Genomic DNA, 15,444 nt, shown 5'->3' with positions numbered 1-15,444 from the left:
ATCCGGTACACCATCTTCTAAAACTGGCGCAAAATGAAATATCTTATCATGAAAATATTTCTCATAGTAATATTTTTCCTATCTAAAGTTTGCAATAGTTTTAGGGATTACACGTGCAAGACACGTGATATAGAGACTAGTATATATATAGAAAGATTGGGTGGACGAAGGATAATTTTGTACCAAGTCAAATAGTGTGGGGCCCTTTTCCGAAAAAGGAAAAAAGAAAAAAGACCTAAGTTTGGGGTATTCTACCCAGCGCGTTACCCCGCGTTCGCCGAAGTTGCAATTCACAAAGTCGGCTTTTCCCTGTTTTTTCCTACAATGTGCAATTGACGCAGTCTGCTTATTTCTCATTCGCTAAAACTCAAAAGTCCCCACCACGAGGACGGTGTTCAGTTCAGCCTCCTACTCAGTCTTTCTCTGTAGTCAGAATCAAACTTTGTCGGATCTTTCTTTGTTTCCCCCCGTCCTATAATCAATAAATCAGTCATGAAAGGAAAATGGAAATCACCTTTTTGGGTGCTATTGGTGTTGTACTGTCTACTTCTATCTCAGTCGTTTAAGGGATGTTTTTCTGCCTTTAGTCTGCCTCGTCCCTCTTGGAAGAAACAGTCCAAATTTGGTTCCTCTCTTGTTTTCCCTCTAGCTGGAAATGTGTATCCTAAAGGGTATTTTTCCGCTACTTTTTCAATTGAATTTTACTTTATGATGTTCTTGGATTACTAATGGTTGTCTGCTGTTTTTTTTTTTCTGTGGTTTATTGAAAATTTCACAAATTCTTTAAAGGTTTTGTTATTTGATTTCTAGGAATTTATGATCTTTGTGTTTGGGTGTAACAAGTTTTCTCTATTGGTTTTTATTACTGAAATTTTTGCCATGTGTTATGCTTAGAATGTTGGTACGGGTTTTTCATCATATTCTTTGACTTTGATAGTCTTGTAATTTTTCGGCATTTTTAATTTCCTTGAAATTTATTGTACATTTCCTAGTTTTATGTACTTTAAGTCTTTAATCTAAACTTTGATGGTTGTCAAACAATGGAGATTTGTATAGTACTGTTTATACTGCTGAAGCTATAACTAGTTGATGGTAGTCAAACCATGGTATCATAAAGAGCTTTCTTTTCGCCATGTCCTCTGATTCCACTGGTAGTAGCAGTATCCTTCCTTCATTTCGTTATTCTCTCATTTTCCCTTTGTTCCATCCTCTTGCTTTTATTTGGTGTGCGAATGAAAGTCCCACATTGGTAGTTGTAAAGATTGTGAAACTACATACAAGGTGTAGGGATACTCTTAATGGTTTGAGGGCTTTCGGGGAGAACCATTACGTGTTTCGACCAAAGCGGACAGTACCACACTGTATTATCTGTGGGCTCACTTAGCCCAATAACTTTATTGACCATTTTCCCGACATGATTATTTTAGAGTTTTGGAGAAAATGAAGAAGAATTTGAATGAGGGATAGAAAGGGGAAGAAGGGAGATTAGGCTAGGCCCTAGGGAATGAGAACTTGAAGCTCCTGAAAGATGTATACGAATTATAATTGTTGTTTTGCCGTGATCCTATTAAGTTATTGGCGCAACTTTGTTCATTCTTACTTAGATCAACCAACAACTTTTATACGGGTTTGGGTGTTGTGGGACATCAAATTTTTGTTCACCAAGAGAATATTTGTTGTTAGTTTAAGTTTGAATTTCCTTATATATTGATGTCTGAAATTTGGTAAACTGCATGATTGGTTTCCTGTTCTCTCTCTTAAACCCGAATTATTCGTTTCATGTGCAGGTATTATCAGGTGACACTCAATGTTGGCCAACCCCCCAAACCTTACTTTCTTGATATAGACACTGGTAGTGATCTCACTTGGCTCCAGTGTGATGCACCTTGTGCCAAATGCACTCCGGTCAGTGACTCTTCTTTTTTCCTTCTACAAACTTAGCTCTTTTAAGTTACCCTGGTAAAAAACAGGGCTCCACGGTGCATAAAGCATTCCGTGTTCACGCAGGGTCCGGGGAAAGGCCGCACCCAAGGGTCATTAATTGTTGTGTTGTTTTAATATTTGATTGTTATGCAAGAGGTCACCAGTATCTTTCCTAATTTCTGCATATATCTATACCATCGCAGGCTCCTCACAGTCTGTACAAACCGAATAAAAATATTGTCAAGTGTAAGGATCCTGTATGTGCATCCCTTCACTTGACTGCAAACAATCACTGTCACACCCTTGACGAGCAATGCGACTATGAGGTTGAGTATGCAGATCATGGTTCGTCGTTGGGAGTTCTGGTCAAAGACGCATTTCCACTAAGATTCACCAATGGTACTACCGTTGCACCTCCACTAGTGTTTGGGTAAGAAACTTCTAGAGTACCTTTAGACTAACCTTTAAATTTGTTAACCAATAAACCAAATGCTGTTTCTTCAACTTTATTCCAGTACTGAAATTGTTATGCTTCTGATTCATGAGCTTGATTCCGCTTCTACAGTTGCGGGTACGATCAAGAAGTGCCAGCCTCTACTCGGGCACCTTTTACCGATGGAATTCTTGGTCTAGGAAATGGAAAATCAAGCGTTCTATCACAGCTGAGTAGCTTGGGTCTTATCCGGAATGTAGTAGGTCACTGTTTAAGCGGGCAAGGCGGAGGTTTTCTTTTCTTTGGAGATGATGTCCTCCCGTCTTCTGGGATTGTTTGGACACCTATTTTGCGTGCATCTTCAGAGTATGTTTTGTCTGTAGTTGGTTTTTGTATTTGGAAAATTTGACTTTGCGAGCAATGTGAATAAACTTTAGCGGATACTATGATTTCAGGAAACACTATTCTTTGGGACCTGCAGATCTCCTATTCAGTGGGCAGGCAACTGGAATAAAGGGTATACCAATAATTTTTGACAGCGGAAGTACTTACAGTTACTTTAATTCTGAAGCATACAAAATTCTAGTGTCTTCGGTAAGATAGAAAAACTCAATCCTAAATGTGTTTGCCTTTCACACTGGGGCTTATGATATTGCTGATTTCAGATTAAGAAAGATGTAAACACAAAGCAGCTGACCGATGCAGTGGACGACAAAAGCTTACCTGTCTGCTGGAAAGGCTCCAAAAGCTTCAAATCCATTCATGATGCCAAGAGCTTCTTCAAGCCATTAACTCTTAGTTTCACAAAAGCTAAAAATGTTCAGCTTCAACTGCCACCCGAGGCCTATCTTGTTCGAACTGTAAGTACCTTCTTAAATTGCTCCATGAGGCTTATATTGCGGTTGAAAAGTATAACTACTGATATTCGTTTCCTGTCAGGAGCATGGCAATATATGCTTAGGTATATTGGATGGTACCGACGTTGGAATAGGAAATTATAATATCATTGGAGGTATGAGAGAACGAGACATCTTTTTATACTGTTCAACCTTAGTGTTGAAAAATAGTGTCCCCTTTCAAAAATATAGGATTCATCTTACATTATCAAAGTTCAAAGTTCCTTCTCCATATTATAACTATTTTTTTCCTTTTCTTGATTTATGTATGCAGATGTTTCGATGGTAGACAAAATGGTGATCTACGACAACGAGAAGCAACAGATTGGTTGGGTTCCAGCAAACTGCAACAAGCTTCCATAGTCCTGGTAGGTATGACATGATACATTTCTTGCTTTTTACATTACTGCTGTCACCAGAATCCAATTTCTTCTTGTATTGACAGTATATATCATGGTTACAGTGAAGGTTTTGGCGACTCATATCCTACTGAAAAATACATGTTAATGTGTAATAGGAAGAAGTAGAGGCAAAAAGTATGTCACTATTGTGTGTAATGCGGCTTGCATGCCGATGTTTGCAATCGTGCAGAGGAGCAAATTTAATTGATTGGTCATACAGAAATTTCACTGTAATCATCCATACAACATATAATAGCAGTCAGTGTATATTCAGTTCATCTTCCAAACAGAGGCGGAGCCAGGATTTCAAGCTTATGGGTTCGGAATTCTAATCGTTTTAAGTTACTGGGTTCTAAATTAATAATTTATACATATTCAATGGATTTTTTAAGCCAAATACAGGGTTCGAACCAAAGCTACTGGGTTCGGCCGAACCCGCTGGCTACACTCTAGCTCCGCCCGTGTACCACGAGTATTGAGATTTATTAGTTTCCCTGAGATCTAAGTATTAATTGCAAAAAATGGGTTTACATCTGGTAGCCGTAAAAGTGTATAAAACTTGTATAATTTTTGTATATAACATACAAAATTTATATATATACAAAAAATATACAAATTTTATACATTTTTTCGGGTATTATATACAGTGTTATTTTTTCATCTATTCTATCTATTATCTATTCGAATGGTAAGACTTGGTAAAATATTGACAGACCAAAATGTTCTTTTTACCCTTCAATGTAACACTACTCCTATAACATGTTTTTTCAAGAAATGTAAATATGCATTCAACTATATATTAGTATTAGATATAAAAACTGTGCAACTGAATGAGCCAATTGCAGAATTAAAAAATGTAACTTTCAGCATACTCATAACTAGGGGTGTACATGGACCGGGTTGGTTCGGTTTTTATCAAAACCAAACCAAACCAACTATATCGGTTTGGATTGGTTCGGTTTTGTCGGGTTTTCGGGTTTTTTTGTTACATGAATATTATTTCAATCTTACTTTGTTAAAATTATAGATAAAGTTTTGATAAGTATGTTTAGTAAATATGGAAAAAATTTACAAACATATGATCTATTAAAATATTCTAATGGGAGAATTTTTTTTGTAACACATGATAGTTATTTTCTTAGTCGTCTAACAATAATTTTTTGTTAATTTTCGCTTTCAAGGTTAATACATGAGAGGATCCCAAATATTTCTACATTTTCTAAAGAAAATTCATTATAAAGTCTTAAAAATATAAATAAAATATATATATTTATATGTCGGTTTGGTTCGGGTTATTTTAATCAATACCAAACCAAGTCAAACCAAACTTAGTCGGATTTTTTAATCAGTTTGGTTTGATTTTCGGTTTGGTGCGATTTTCCGGTTCGTTTTGAACACCCCTACTCATAGCGATAAGAAAGGATGCTGACTGTTTGTACTTTAGTTTAACCAATAGATCAATTCTCTCAAAATTGTTCCTGCTAGTTTATTTTTGTTTACCTTTTTATTTTTATTTTTTTATTATGTAAACTAGTCTTAGGGTATGTGCTTTGCGCGTATACTCTATATACAATTTATTAATTTAAAAATCTTAAATATTCAAACTTTCTACATTGTTCAAATACGAAAAAAATTAATAAATTAAACTAAATTGATTCCAAAGTGCGAAAGAGTAAAAATAAATTAGTATGAAATATTATAGTTATGTTATACAACTCAAATAAGAAATAACTTTTAAGATTAAATTTTTATCGATTTTGGATCCCTATATTAGGAATTTTACATTGTTCAAATATGGATAAGAACTAAAATTTTAATTGGTTTCAAAGTTCTAAAATATTGCTCAAAAAATAATGTTATAATTTTTCTTTTAATGTAAACTTTACTTTAAAGAGCTTAAAAGTCAATTTTTTAAAATTTTCTATAGGTTTTTGGTGTAGACGTAGCATACCAGGTCTTATAGATAACTGGATGAACTTTGTGTCAAGCAATATATATTTAGGCCTTCTTTTGTCGTGTGTATGGGGACTTAATTCCTTTCTAGGTAGTATTACTCTTTTGCCTTTTAAATGGAAAATATTATTAATGTAAATCCTAGTCCATTTTGAGTCCTAAAGACTTTCTGTTTAGTTTAAAAAATGAAGGTTTAGGTAAACAAAATTTACTTGATTTCGAAGTTTTAACTATTCGGAAAATAATTAAAATGACTATTTTGTCTAATCTGAAATTTATTTTTAAAAAGTAAAAAAGGTAAACGATATTTCGTTAAAGGGTTTCTTGCTTTTAATATAGTATTAGTCTTTTATTTTTGGTTAAAGAAAAATATTATTAATCTCCAACCAACCAGTTATACATTCAATCAAACTGTACAAATTAGAGGAAAATTCTCCTATCTATCATTCCCTATCTTTATGTGCTATACAATGCCTCCATACATTTCCTATTATTTCTCCCCTCTTTCCTAATTTTTTGCATATTCAATCTGACTTTACATTCTTGTTGGATCTGTTTACATACCACAATTGAACTTAGTACTTTGCTATTTCCTATTGCATCGTTTCTAGCTTGCCATATTTTGTACATCAAAGCTGCCAAGATTACCATTATTAGCTTCCTACACATTTTACCTTTGACATTCCTTGTTAATCTTTTTCACAACCCATCAATGTCTGATACATTTGTCCTCAGCCCTAGCCATTCCATCTCGATTCTCAAATATTCCTTCGAGAAATAACACTCAAAGAACAGATGTTGAGTTGTTTTTATACTTTCTCCACACATTTCATATCTTGTCTCTGTACACTCCAATTTTTTCCAATCTTTCCCTTGTCAGCAGTCTTTTATGTACTGCCAACCAACTTATAAAGCTGTGTTTTGGAACATTTAATGAATTCCAAATCCATCTTGTCCACGGCCAATCATTCATCTCCCGTATCCTCCATTAGTATTCTTTTTGTATAGAATACCTCCCTCCTATTTGTTGCCATCCATTACCCAAATATCCTCCCTTGAACTTTTCCATTACACTGCAAATTCTCTTCCAATACCAGCTGCATTCATTCCCCAAATATAGTATTAGTCTTAGGATACTCTATATTCATAGGTGCATAATTTTAGAAAATATTCTCTCTATGATGTATATATCAAATACGAACTCTATTTTCAAATGGTAAAAGATTCATTTGATATTTTACTTTGGATTTTTATGTTGTTTAATCATTAGTATTATTGACTCTGGTTAACTGCTTTTCTCTCCGTCTCTCTTTTAAATTCTTAAATATTTTCTTAGTTATAGATTCAAGATTTTTAATGTTACTAAATCATGAGTTTTGTGTAACTTTGACGTTATGTTAGTTTTTATTAACAAATCTTCTTATTCCTTATTCTCTTTCTTGGGTTCGGGGAGGAATATACTTTTAAAGTTAAACTTTCCATTACCAGAATTAGGAAACGAACTAACTTATATCACCAAGCGTTAATAAAGGACATTCATAAGCACTGGAAATTAGGAGAGAAAGAAAATCCGAGTAATTTGTATAGATAGAGCAACTTTGTAAAGAAATGACTAAGTCATTTCTTTGATAGGTGGCAATTAAATAACAAAGGAAAGGACACTACATGTCTTGTGAATTATTACACAATTCAAAGATATTAAAGTTTGGCAAAAACCCAAAAACGTTAGCCTTCTTGTTCATGTCTTGAGGACATTAGTTTTCTTTAGCTATTTCAAAAAGTTTCATCAATCAGAACCTTAGGATTTTTACAATTCCAAAGGGCATTAGCATTTTACAATCCAAAGAACATTAGCTACTTCAAAGCTTTCAACAATTAAAACGTTAGAACAGTAATGATTCGAGCTCCTACAAAGAATATTAAACGGATTTTTCCCTACTTCAGGTATATTCAGTCTATCTCTTCTTTCTTTTGGCATGATCTATACGACACAAACGAAACGAGCAAATGCACAAATTCGATAAATGACTCTATTCATAAAAGTATTAGAGATATGTATGTTCTTGAATTTTCATGTGTCATAATATTCTATCATCTGTTCATGGGTCTTAGAAAAATACGAAAGTTGAAAAGAGTTTACTTTATGATATTACTCAAAGACAAAATGGTCTTATGACATTCCGAAAGGTTTTATTAACGTGCTTTTCATGCATTGCATTCATGTACATTGACCCATGACCAGATGACGTTATATACACGTATATATATATATATATATATATATATATATATATGGGATATGTGAAAGGTTATGGTATTATATACGCATCACCACTGGATCAACTGGTATACTTTGATGATTTTGCCCACAGTGGCCGAAATGATATGATGGGATGCCCTCAGAGGCTTGATGATGTTACGAATACATGTACGTATGCACGACATGATATTCATACACATATTCATGACACTATAAGTATTTCAGGATTTACAGAGTTATCTAGACTTACAGGTTGAGTCATTTACTCTATGTTTCTCCTATGTCTGTTATGTACTTATTTATGTGTCTTACATACTCGGTACATTAGTTGTACTGACGTCCCTTTTTGCCCGGGGACACTGCGTTTCATGCTTGCAGGTCCTGATAGACAGGCCGAGAGCCCCCCAAGTAGGTTATCAGCTCAGCAGAAGATGTTGGTGCATTCCATTTGCTTCGGAGTTGCTTGATTGGTTAGTATGATTTAAACGTATATTGTTTGGTATGGCGGGACTCTGTTCCGACCTTTATGAAAATTATGTATTCTTAGAGTCTTGTAGACAGATGTCATGTACGTAAAAGATTGTATGGCCTTGTCGGCCCATGTTCAGTACACGAGTGGCTATTTTGGTCTTATAGGTCGTACTTCATATGTATAAGTTTGTATTCCCTCATGCTTTACTCCGGTTCATTTACCTATGATAGAATGATATGAAAGATAAGTTACGTTGGTACTCGGTTGAGTAAGGTATCGGGTGCCCGTCGCGGCCCATCGGTTTGGGTCGTAACAAAAGTGGTATCAAAGCGGTTCTGTCCTAGGGAGTCTACAAGCCGTGTCTAGTAGAGTCTTGTTTATGGGTGTGTCGTACACCACACTTATAAGTAGGAGGCTATAGGACATTTAGGACTGTCACTCTTTCTTCTTACTCTAGATCGTGTGATAGAGCTCACTTATAAGAATTCAAATTCCGAAATTCTATTTTATTCGTAATAAGACGATACCTACATCCGGAAAGAAGGTTGGAAAGAGAGATAGTTGTGGAAGAGCTGAGTTAGAGGAATTCGATTTTTGTATGATGCCTATGATAAGTAAATGTTAGGTCTTTAGTAGATCATGGGTATACTGAAAGGTGTAAACTTCATGATAAGAAGGCTCAAGGAAAGAATGCCTATCCACCTTTATGGTGAAAGACAATGAGAGATTAAGAAGATAAATACAAGCTTCAACAAGCAAAAGAAGCAAGATGAAGAAGGGTACGGGGCGCCCAGTTAATGAAGATTAACAGTATTTATATTCGGGTAGAGGAACATAAGCTTTTTGAGTTATATTCAACAGTAACAAGAGGTATGTGCAATTGGTCACACCCATTTCAGTTATGCCCTGTGGGGGCTAACATATATAGTTAAGAGAAGGACGGGATATGAAGATCCAGCCGGGGTTAGGGTAACCCAAATTGGTGAATGGATTGCTTGTATCAGTTGACATTGCCGAAGGATATTGCAAATGTGCTAATAGATCTCCTTGTGTGACACCCAGATGGTGAACTCTAGAATATTACAATTAGATGTGAATACTAGCATGATAAAAAAAATTCAGATGATAGGCACTGAAAGCCTGGAAGGGATAAATATTACCTTAGGGTGACTCTCTGTGATGACCCAAAATGTCATCTTTAAATTAAATAATCATCTCAGTATTTTAAGACCTTGAAAAGTGCTATCAATAATTTCTCGACTTGCGTGCGCAGTCCGTATAATTTTCCGAAAGATTTTTATATGAAAATAAATTAAATTATGAATTAGAGCTTTAAAACTCAACAGAGTTGACTTTGGTCAACCTTTATAGCAAACAAACCCGGATCTGAGTTTTGACCATTTCGTAGTTCCATATCATGACTTGGGACTTGGTCATATGCCTGAAATCGAATTCAGAGTTCCCTAGATCAAACTATCGTCATTTAACGGAATATAGAAATCTAAGACTAAAGATTTTTTAAGTTTGACCGGAGATTTGACTTTTGAGCAAACGACCCCGAATTGGAACTTTGATGATTCTAATAGCTTCGTATGATAATTTCGGACTTAGGCGCATGTTCAGATTTGGATTTGGAAGTCTGTAGGATAATTAGACGCATTTTGGCAAAGTTGGAAAATAGAAGATTTTTGAAAAGTTTGACCGAGGATTGACTTTTTGATATCGGGGTCGGAATCCAGTTCTGAATTTTTTATAGCTTCGTTATGTCATTTATGAATTCTCTACAAAATTTGAAGTCAATTATATTTGATTTGATAGGTTTTTGCATCGAATATAGAAGTTGGACGTTCCTAGTTTCATTAGGCTTGAATTGGGGTGTGATTCGCGGTTTTAGCGTTATTTGATGTGATTTGAGGTTTCGACTAAGTTCGTATGATGTTTTAGGATTGGTTGAAGTATTTTGTTGAGGTCTCGAGGGCCTCGAGTGGATTTCGGAAGGTTAACGGATCGATTTAGACTTGAAGAAAAGCTGCTGCAGTTTTTTCACAGCAGCATGAACAGTAGCCGTGAACATTGCCCCCTGAGCATTAGCACGTGTAAACAGTGCCGTGAACATTAGCGTGAACAGTAACACGCATGAACAGTAACACGCGTGAACAATAATCCAAAAATTCTGGACAGTGTAAATGATGAGCAATTTGGTTTTCCTCATTTTTTGGACTTCCAAGCTCGGATTTTGGGCAATTTTGAGCGAGAAGTTACGGGAATTCTTGGGGTAAGTGTTCTGGACTCTCTTGTGATTATATTCCATGATTAAATCTTCATTTTTGGCTTTAGATTATTGATATTTGAAGAGAAATGGAGGAATTTTCTAAAATTCCATAAAAATGAATTTTCAAGATTTGAACATAAATTCGGAGTCGGATTTGAGTAAAATTAGTAGGGTTGGACTCGTAATTGAATGGGTTGTCGTATTTTGTCATATTCCGAGATGTGGGCCCCGCGGACGATTTTTGGGTTAATTTTGGATTTTGTTGGAAAATTAGTATTTTCATATGGAATTAATTCCTAGAATATGTATTGAATGAATCGAGTTAATTGTGACTAGATTCGAGACATTTGGAGGGCGATTTGAGCGGAAAAGGCATTGCGGAGTAAGATTTTGCTCGGATTGAGGTAAGTAACGGTTATAAATTTGGTTCTGAGGGTATGAAACCCCGGACATTGTGTCGTATGACTATTTTGGAGGTGACGCACGTGCTAGGTGACGGTCGTGTGGGCGTGCACCATAGGGATTGTGACTTGATCCGTCCCGCGGGACTGTGGAATCAATTGGCCTACTGTTTAATACATGTTCCCTCTGTTTTCATAGAAATTGATTGTACTTCATGTTAGAAATCATGTTTAGGCCTTATGTGATCACTTTGGAGACCTGAGAGGTCGTGTACTTGCTGAATTAGCTGCTAAATTACTGTTTGTACTCAGTCATAGCTTTTCTTGCTATTATGCCTTTGTCTCTTACTATTTATTGTTGACACATGATATTACTTATGTTTGGGCTGTTTATATGATTTCTGAGAGTCCGAGAGACTGGAGAGATTGATGACAGAGTAAGGCCAAGGGCTTAGTTGTTAGGTTATTGATATTATAGCACGTGAGTTGTCCGTGCAGCACGTGAGTTGCCCGTGCAGATGCAGATATTGATACTATAGCACGTGAGTTGTCCGTGCAACACGTGAGTTATCCGTGCGGATCCAGATATTGATACTATAGCACGTGAGTTATCCGTGCAACAGATATTGATACTATAGCACGTGAGTTGTCCGTGCAGCACGTGAGTTATCCGTGCAAATTATAGTGCTTAGGCTGAAGGAGCACCTCCGGAGTTTACACCCCCTAGTGAGCGCATGTATATGATAGCACGTGAGTTGTCCGTGCAGCACGTGAGTTGTCCGTGCAACACGTGAGTTATCCGTGCACTTTATAGCGCTTGGGCTGAAGGAGCCCCTTCGGAGTCTGTACACCCCCAGTGAGCGCAGATACCTATTGAGTATGATTATTGAGGGTTGAGAGCCGAGTGATTAAGCTGTTGAGATGAGCTGAGTGACTGTTGCCTTGAGAGGCCATAATTGTTTTCAGTTAATTGCTACACTTAGTTGCTATTTGTCCCTGTCGTACATATTTCTGGAATCTTTGATATCTGGTTTATTTGAGTACGCACTGATGAGACTTAAACTGTTAAATTGAAAGTATGACTACTCTTATTTGAAAGTTATTGAGATAACTGTATTTGCATAGCTCGTCACTACTTCTCAGTTCCTTATTTATTTCTGTTACTTACTGAGTTGGTGTACTCACGTTACCCCCTGTACCTCGTGTACAGATCCAGACACTTCTGGTCACGGCGGTTGCTGATTGAGGAGTCAGACTCAGGAGACTATTGAGGTAGCTACATAGCGTTCACTGGCCTTGACTCTCCTTTCCTTTCATGTTGTATTGTTCTGTATTTTCAGACAGTGTTTTATCAGTAGGATGTTGTTATCATTTAGATGCTCATGCACTCAGTGACACCGGGTTTTGGGGATAGATTGTTTAGTACTTTTAGAGTTATATTCTGTTTTAAAAGGTTTTATTTAATATTAACTACTTCCGCCTCTATTTTAAAAGTTCAACTGTGTTGAAATGTTGAGTTGAGGCTTGCCTAGTACAACTATAGGCGCCATCATGATGGGTGAGATTTTGGGTCGTGACACTCTCGTCCCTAGTAGAGCGAGCACGTTGAGCAACCTGAAGAGCCGATGAATGAAGCAAGGAAAGCTAAAAGCAAAGAATGTCGTGTTGAAGTTTTCACAAGAAAAGGGATATGCAGAAATATTAGCAGAGTAATGAGAAGAGAGATAAGGAAGCATTATGAATAATGTGTGATACATGGATGACGATGGTAGGAAAAAAGAAGAAGAAGAAGAAATGTCAGTATCACAGAGTCTAGTCAGGTGAATGAAGAGACGAGAGGTGACAGGCCTTAGGACAACAGAAGAGCATATGCCATAAAGTCATATCCTCATCTCAAGGAATAAGTTCGTGACTCTAACGTGATTACCAGAAGGGAGAATTAAACCCCGGTATAATAGAAATCAGTATGGGCTGGTGAAAAAGATAAACTAAACATGAATTAGGGACTGAGTGATTTGATACCAGTCGGCATCATGAGAATTTCAGATTGTTTTCCGGCGATAATAGAATGGAAAACAGAAGAAGATTCATGAGAAATTTAAAGAATGGTCATTCAGGAAGACGTTTCCCTAAGGCAAGCAATGTGAGCAAAGTTAAGCTTAAGCGACTGTATATGCCAGTTACACTAAATGTCACCATCGCGAGTGAGGAATTTTGTTATCCTTGGTACAAAAGGATTACCGTAAGTGAGTAAGGGTCATCGATGATGTGAAAGTACGCCAAATATGAAGAGGAAAAACATATATAGGCAGGTTGTCATAGCTCCAAGTCTTAGTACTCCCCTAAAGGGGGGAATATGGAATGACAAAGAAAAAATGCGATAAAAAGGAGAAAGGGATAAGATTGAACTTATCCAAATGTTACATATATGTTATGATTCCAGGACGTTATGTAAGCACGAAGTAAAAAAAAAGGAAGTAAGGGTTCCTGCCCGGGATATTATTGATAGATAAGGAGCCAACACGTGAGGTAAGTTAAGACAAGGAAATAACCCAAGAAATATTACGCAAAATATGGATATGAGAATGGGCCGACGAGTAATTAGTAGTTGGTTCAGGAAGAGCCTAGTCATGACTAGACAAGAAGTTACAGACAAATCAGTAGATCATGCAAGATAAATATAGTAAACCTCAACATGGAGAATTCAGCCTCGCAGTAATGTCATTATAATACTTGAGATATATTCAAATAGGAGTCGGGATAGTTAAAGGAACCGTGTGGGTGTTACAGGGATAAAAGAAAGTGCCACTGGGAAGGCAGTCAAAATGTCAGTTCAGAGCAACCCTACAAGTACAAGGGCATGAAGGTAAGCAACTACGGATAATTATAGGCAAGGAAGGACATCAAAAGGTCCGTAATAAGCTCACATCTTTACGAGGGTCAATGGTTCTCCCTAAGTACTACAACGAAAGACTAGCTGAGGAAATATGGAAGAAAGCTTCAACTTAAGCACAACAACCTAAAGAGGAAATGGTCGTGTAACAACAGTCTCACAACAACATTGTAAGCACTCCAAAGGAAAGTGGCACCTACCGTGGTTAATGAATGAGAAGTAAAATTAAAAGTAATATTCGAGATCATATGAGTTGCACGAAAACTCTGGCATGTGTGGGCACTAAGATGAGCTAAGTATGGACGCAACAGGGGGCCGAAAGACCAGGAAAAGTAATAGCTTACGTTGAAAGATATCTAAAATGGAACGAAAGAAATTATTCGATCAATGATCCATAGTTGGTTACGTTCTGAATGCACTTAAGGGTTCAGAGTTTTATACATGCAACATATACAGCTGTAGAAGATTCTGGTATACGTTAAAAGAAAGAATTGAGCCCAGGTCATAAACGAAAGATTAAATTATTAAAGGATTGTATCATGCATATTCCTTAGTGCCCATGAAAGGCTAAACAGAATAAATAATACCAGGAACCACAGATCGGAAGATAACTTAAGCCGACGTAAAGGCCAATCAAAAGAAGGAGGAAACTAAAGAGTTACACCACCCAAGTAAATCGGGAGTTTGATTATTGGACCCAGAAAAATAGAAACATCGTGATCAAGAACATTGCAGGATCTCCCTTAAAATCAGAGGTACGAGAGAGATAGTACAACAACCATAGTCTATAACGGCTCTATGATAAAGCCAGTTAAAAAAAAGTAACAGCCTCATATGAAGTCAGTATGAAGCTCCCGCCGGATTGTAGTATTATAATAGAGCTTCAAGTTGTGGTATGAATCATACCTATGTGGAAGGGAGGTTATGAAAGAAATAGAAGATATAATGCGAAATTTTAAGTAAGTAAGGTAAAGGTGAACAACGTACGAGATACTCAAATGCAGAAAGTTGTGAATAGTCCATACTTCGGATAGAAGGCTAGAAGCGCGGGGATCCAATAACCGGGAATGATATCGGCATCGTTAGTGGCATGTCTTCCAACCTATGGTTTCTAAGTACTGAGAAATCTAGTTAAGAGAGTAGAGAAGGGTTAGAGACGATATGATGTCTCACTTGACATTCTAGAATAACATAAGGAAATCTATGGTGCAAGCAATTTGAAGGAAAATTGCGAGTAGTATAAATGGATATGTATAGGTCGCAAGCTAAAGTATGGTAGAGCGACAAAGTTTTAAGAAAACATGAGTAAGGATAAGGAAAGACAAGTGAAAAGGTGACGAGAATGGATAAGTCCTCGGGATTAAGTTCATAAAAACAAGAGAGATAATGGTTTCTCTAAGTTATTGAAAGTTTAGTATAGCCTGAATGAACTCAAAGGAATCTAATATTAATAGCATTTAGAAAGAATGAAATGCTGACCTGGTCATAAAATGAGGGTGTAATTGTGACAGATAAAGGATGACGTTTGGTCCTTCATTGA

The 15,444-nt window shown here is 36.5% G+C and overlaps 1 protein-coding gene across 7 annotated transcripts; it reads left to right on the top strand.

The window, feature by feature from the left end:
• The first annotated feature begins 247 nt into the window (after window positions 1-247).
• On the top strand, window positions 248-8,476 carry LOC107762208 (aspartic proteinase Asp1). Of its 7 annotated transcripts, none has more exons than XM_016580548.2 (9): window positions 248-671; window positions 1,788-1,905; window positions 2,127-2,353; window positions 2,489-2,722; window positions 2,812-2,950; window positions 3,022-3,216; window positions 3,296-3,368; window positions 3,527-3,620; window positions 3,698-4,050. In XM_016580548.2, exons 1-8 carry the CDS (start codon window positions 493-495, stop codon window positions 3,613-3,615), a joined length of 1,254 nt encoding a protein of 417 aa, XP_016436034.1. In that variant the 5' UTR covers window positions 248-492; the 3' UTR covers window positions 3,616-3,620; window positions 3,698-4,050. The 7 variants fall into 7 exon arrangements, with proteins under 7 accessions (XP_016436034.1, XP_075096912.1, XP_075096911.1 ...); XM_075240811.1 differs by lacking the exon at window positions 3,698-4,050 and adding an exon at window positions 8,245-8,476 and having other exon boundaries at window positions 256-671; XM_075240810.1 differs by lacking the exon at window positions 3,698-4,050 and adding an exon at window positions 8,245-8,476 and having other exon boundaries at window positions 256-671; window positions 3,527-3,624.
• Window positions 8,477-15,444: the final 6,968 nt, after the last annotated feature.

This window comes from Nicotiana tabacum, chromosome 20 (genome assembly GCF_000715075.1).
Source record: "Nicotiana tabacum cultivar K326 chromosome 20, ASM71507v2, whole genome shotgun sequence".
Lineage (NCBI taxonomy): Eukaryota > Viridiplantae > Streptophyta > Magnoliopsida > Solanales > Solanaceae > Nicotiana > Nicotiana tabacum.
This window is presented reverse-complemented; position numbering and strand designations above follow the sequence as displayed.

What these genes read in the sequence shown, in the direction of transcription:
- LOC107762208 (XM_075240811.1), top strand. Translation starts at nt 493, where the DNA reads ATGAAAGGAAAATGGAAATCACCTTTTTGGGTGCTATTGGTGTTGTAC. An exon ending in ACAAAATTCTAGTGTCTTCG is followed by an intron (nt 2,951 to 3,021) that starts GTAAGATAGAAA and finishes TGCTGATTTCAG; the next exon opens with ATTAAGAAAGATGTAAACAC. An exon ending in AAATTATAATATCATTGGAG is followed by an intron (nt 3,369 to 3,526) that starts GTATGAGAGAAC and finishes TTATGTATGCAG; the next exon opens with ATGTTTCGATGGTAGACAAA.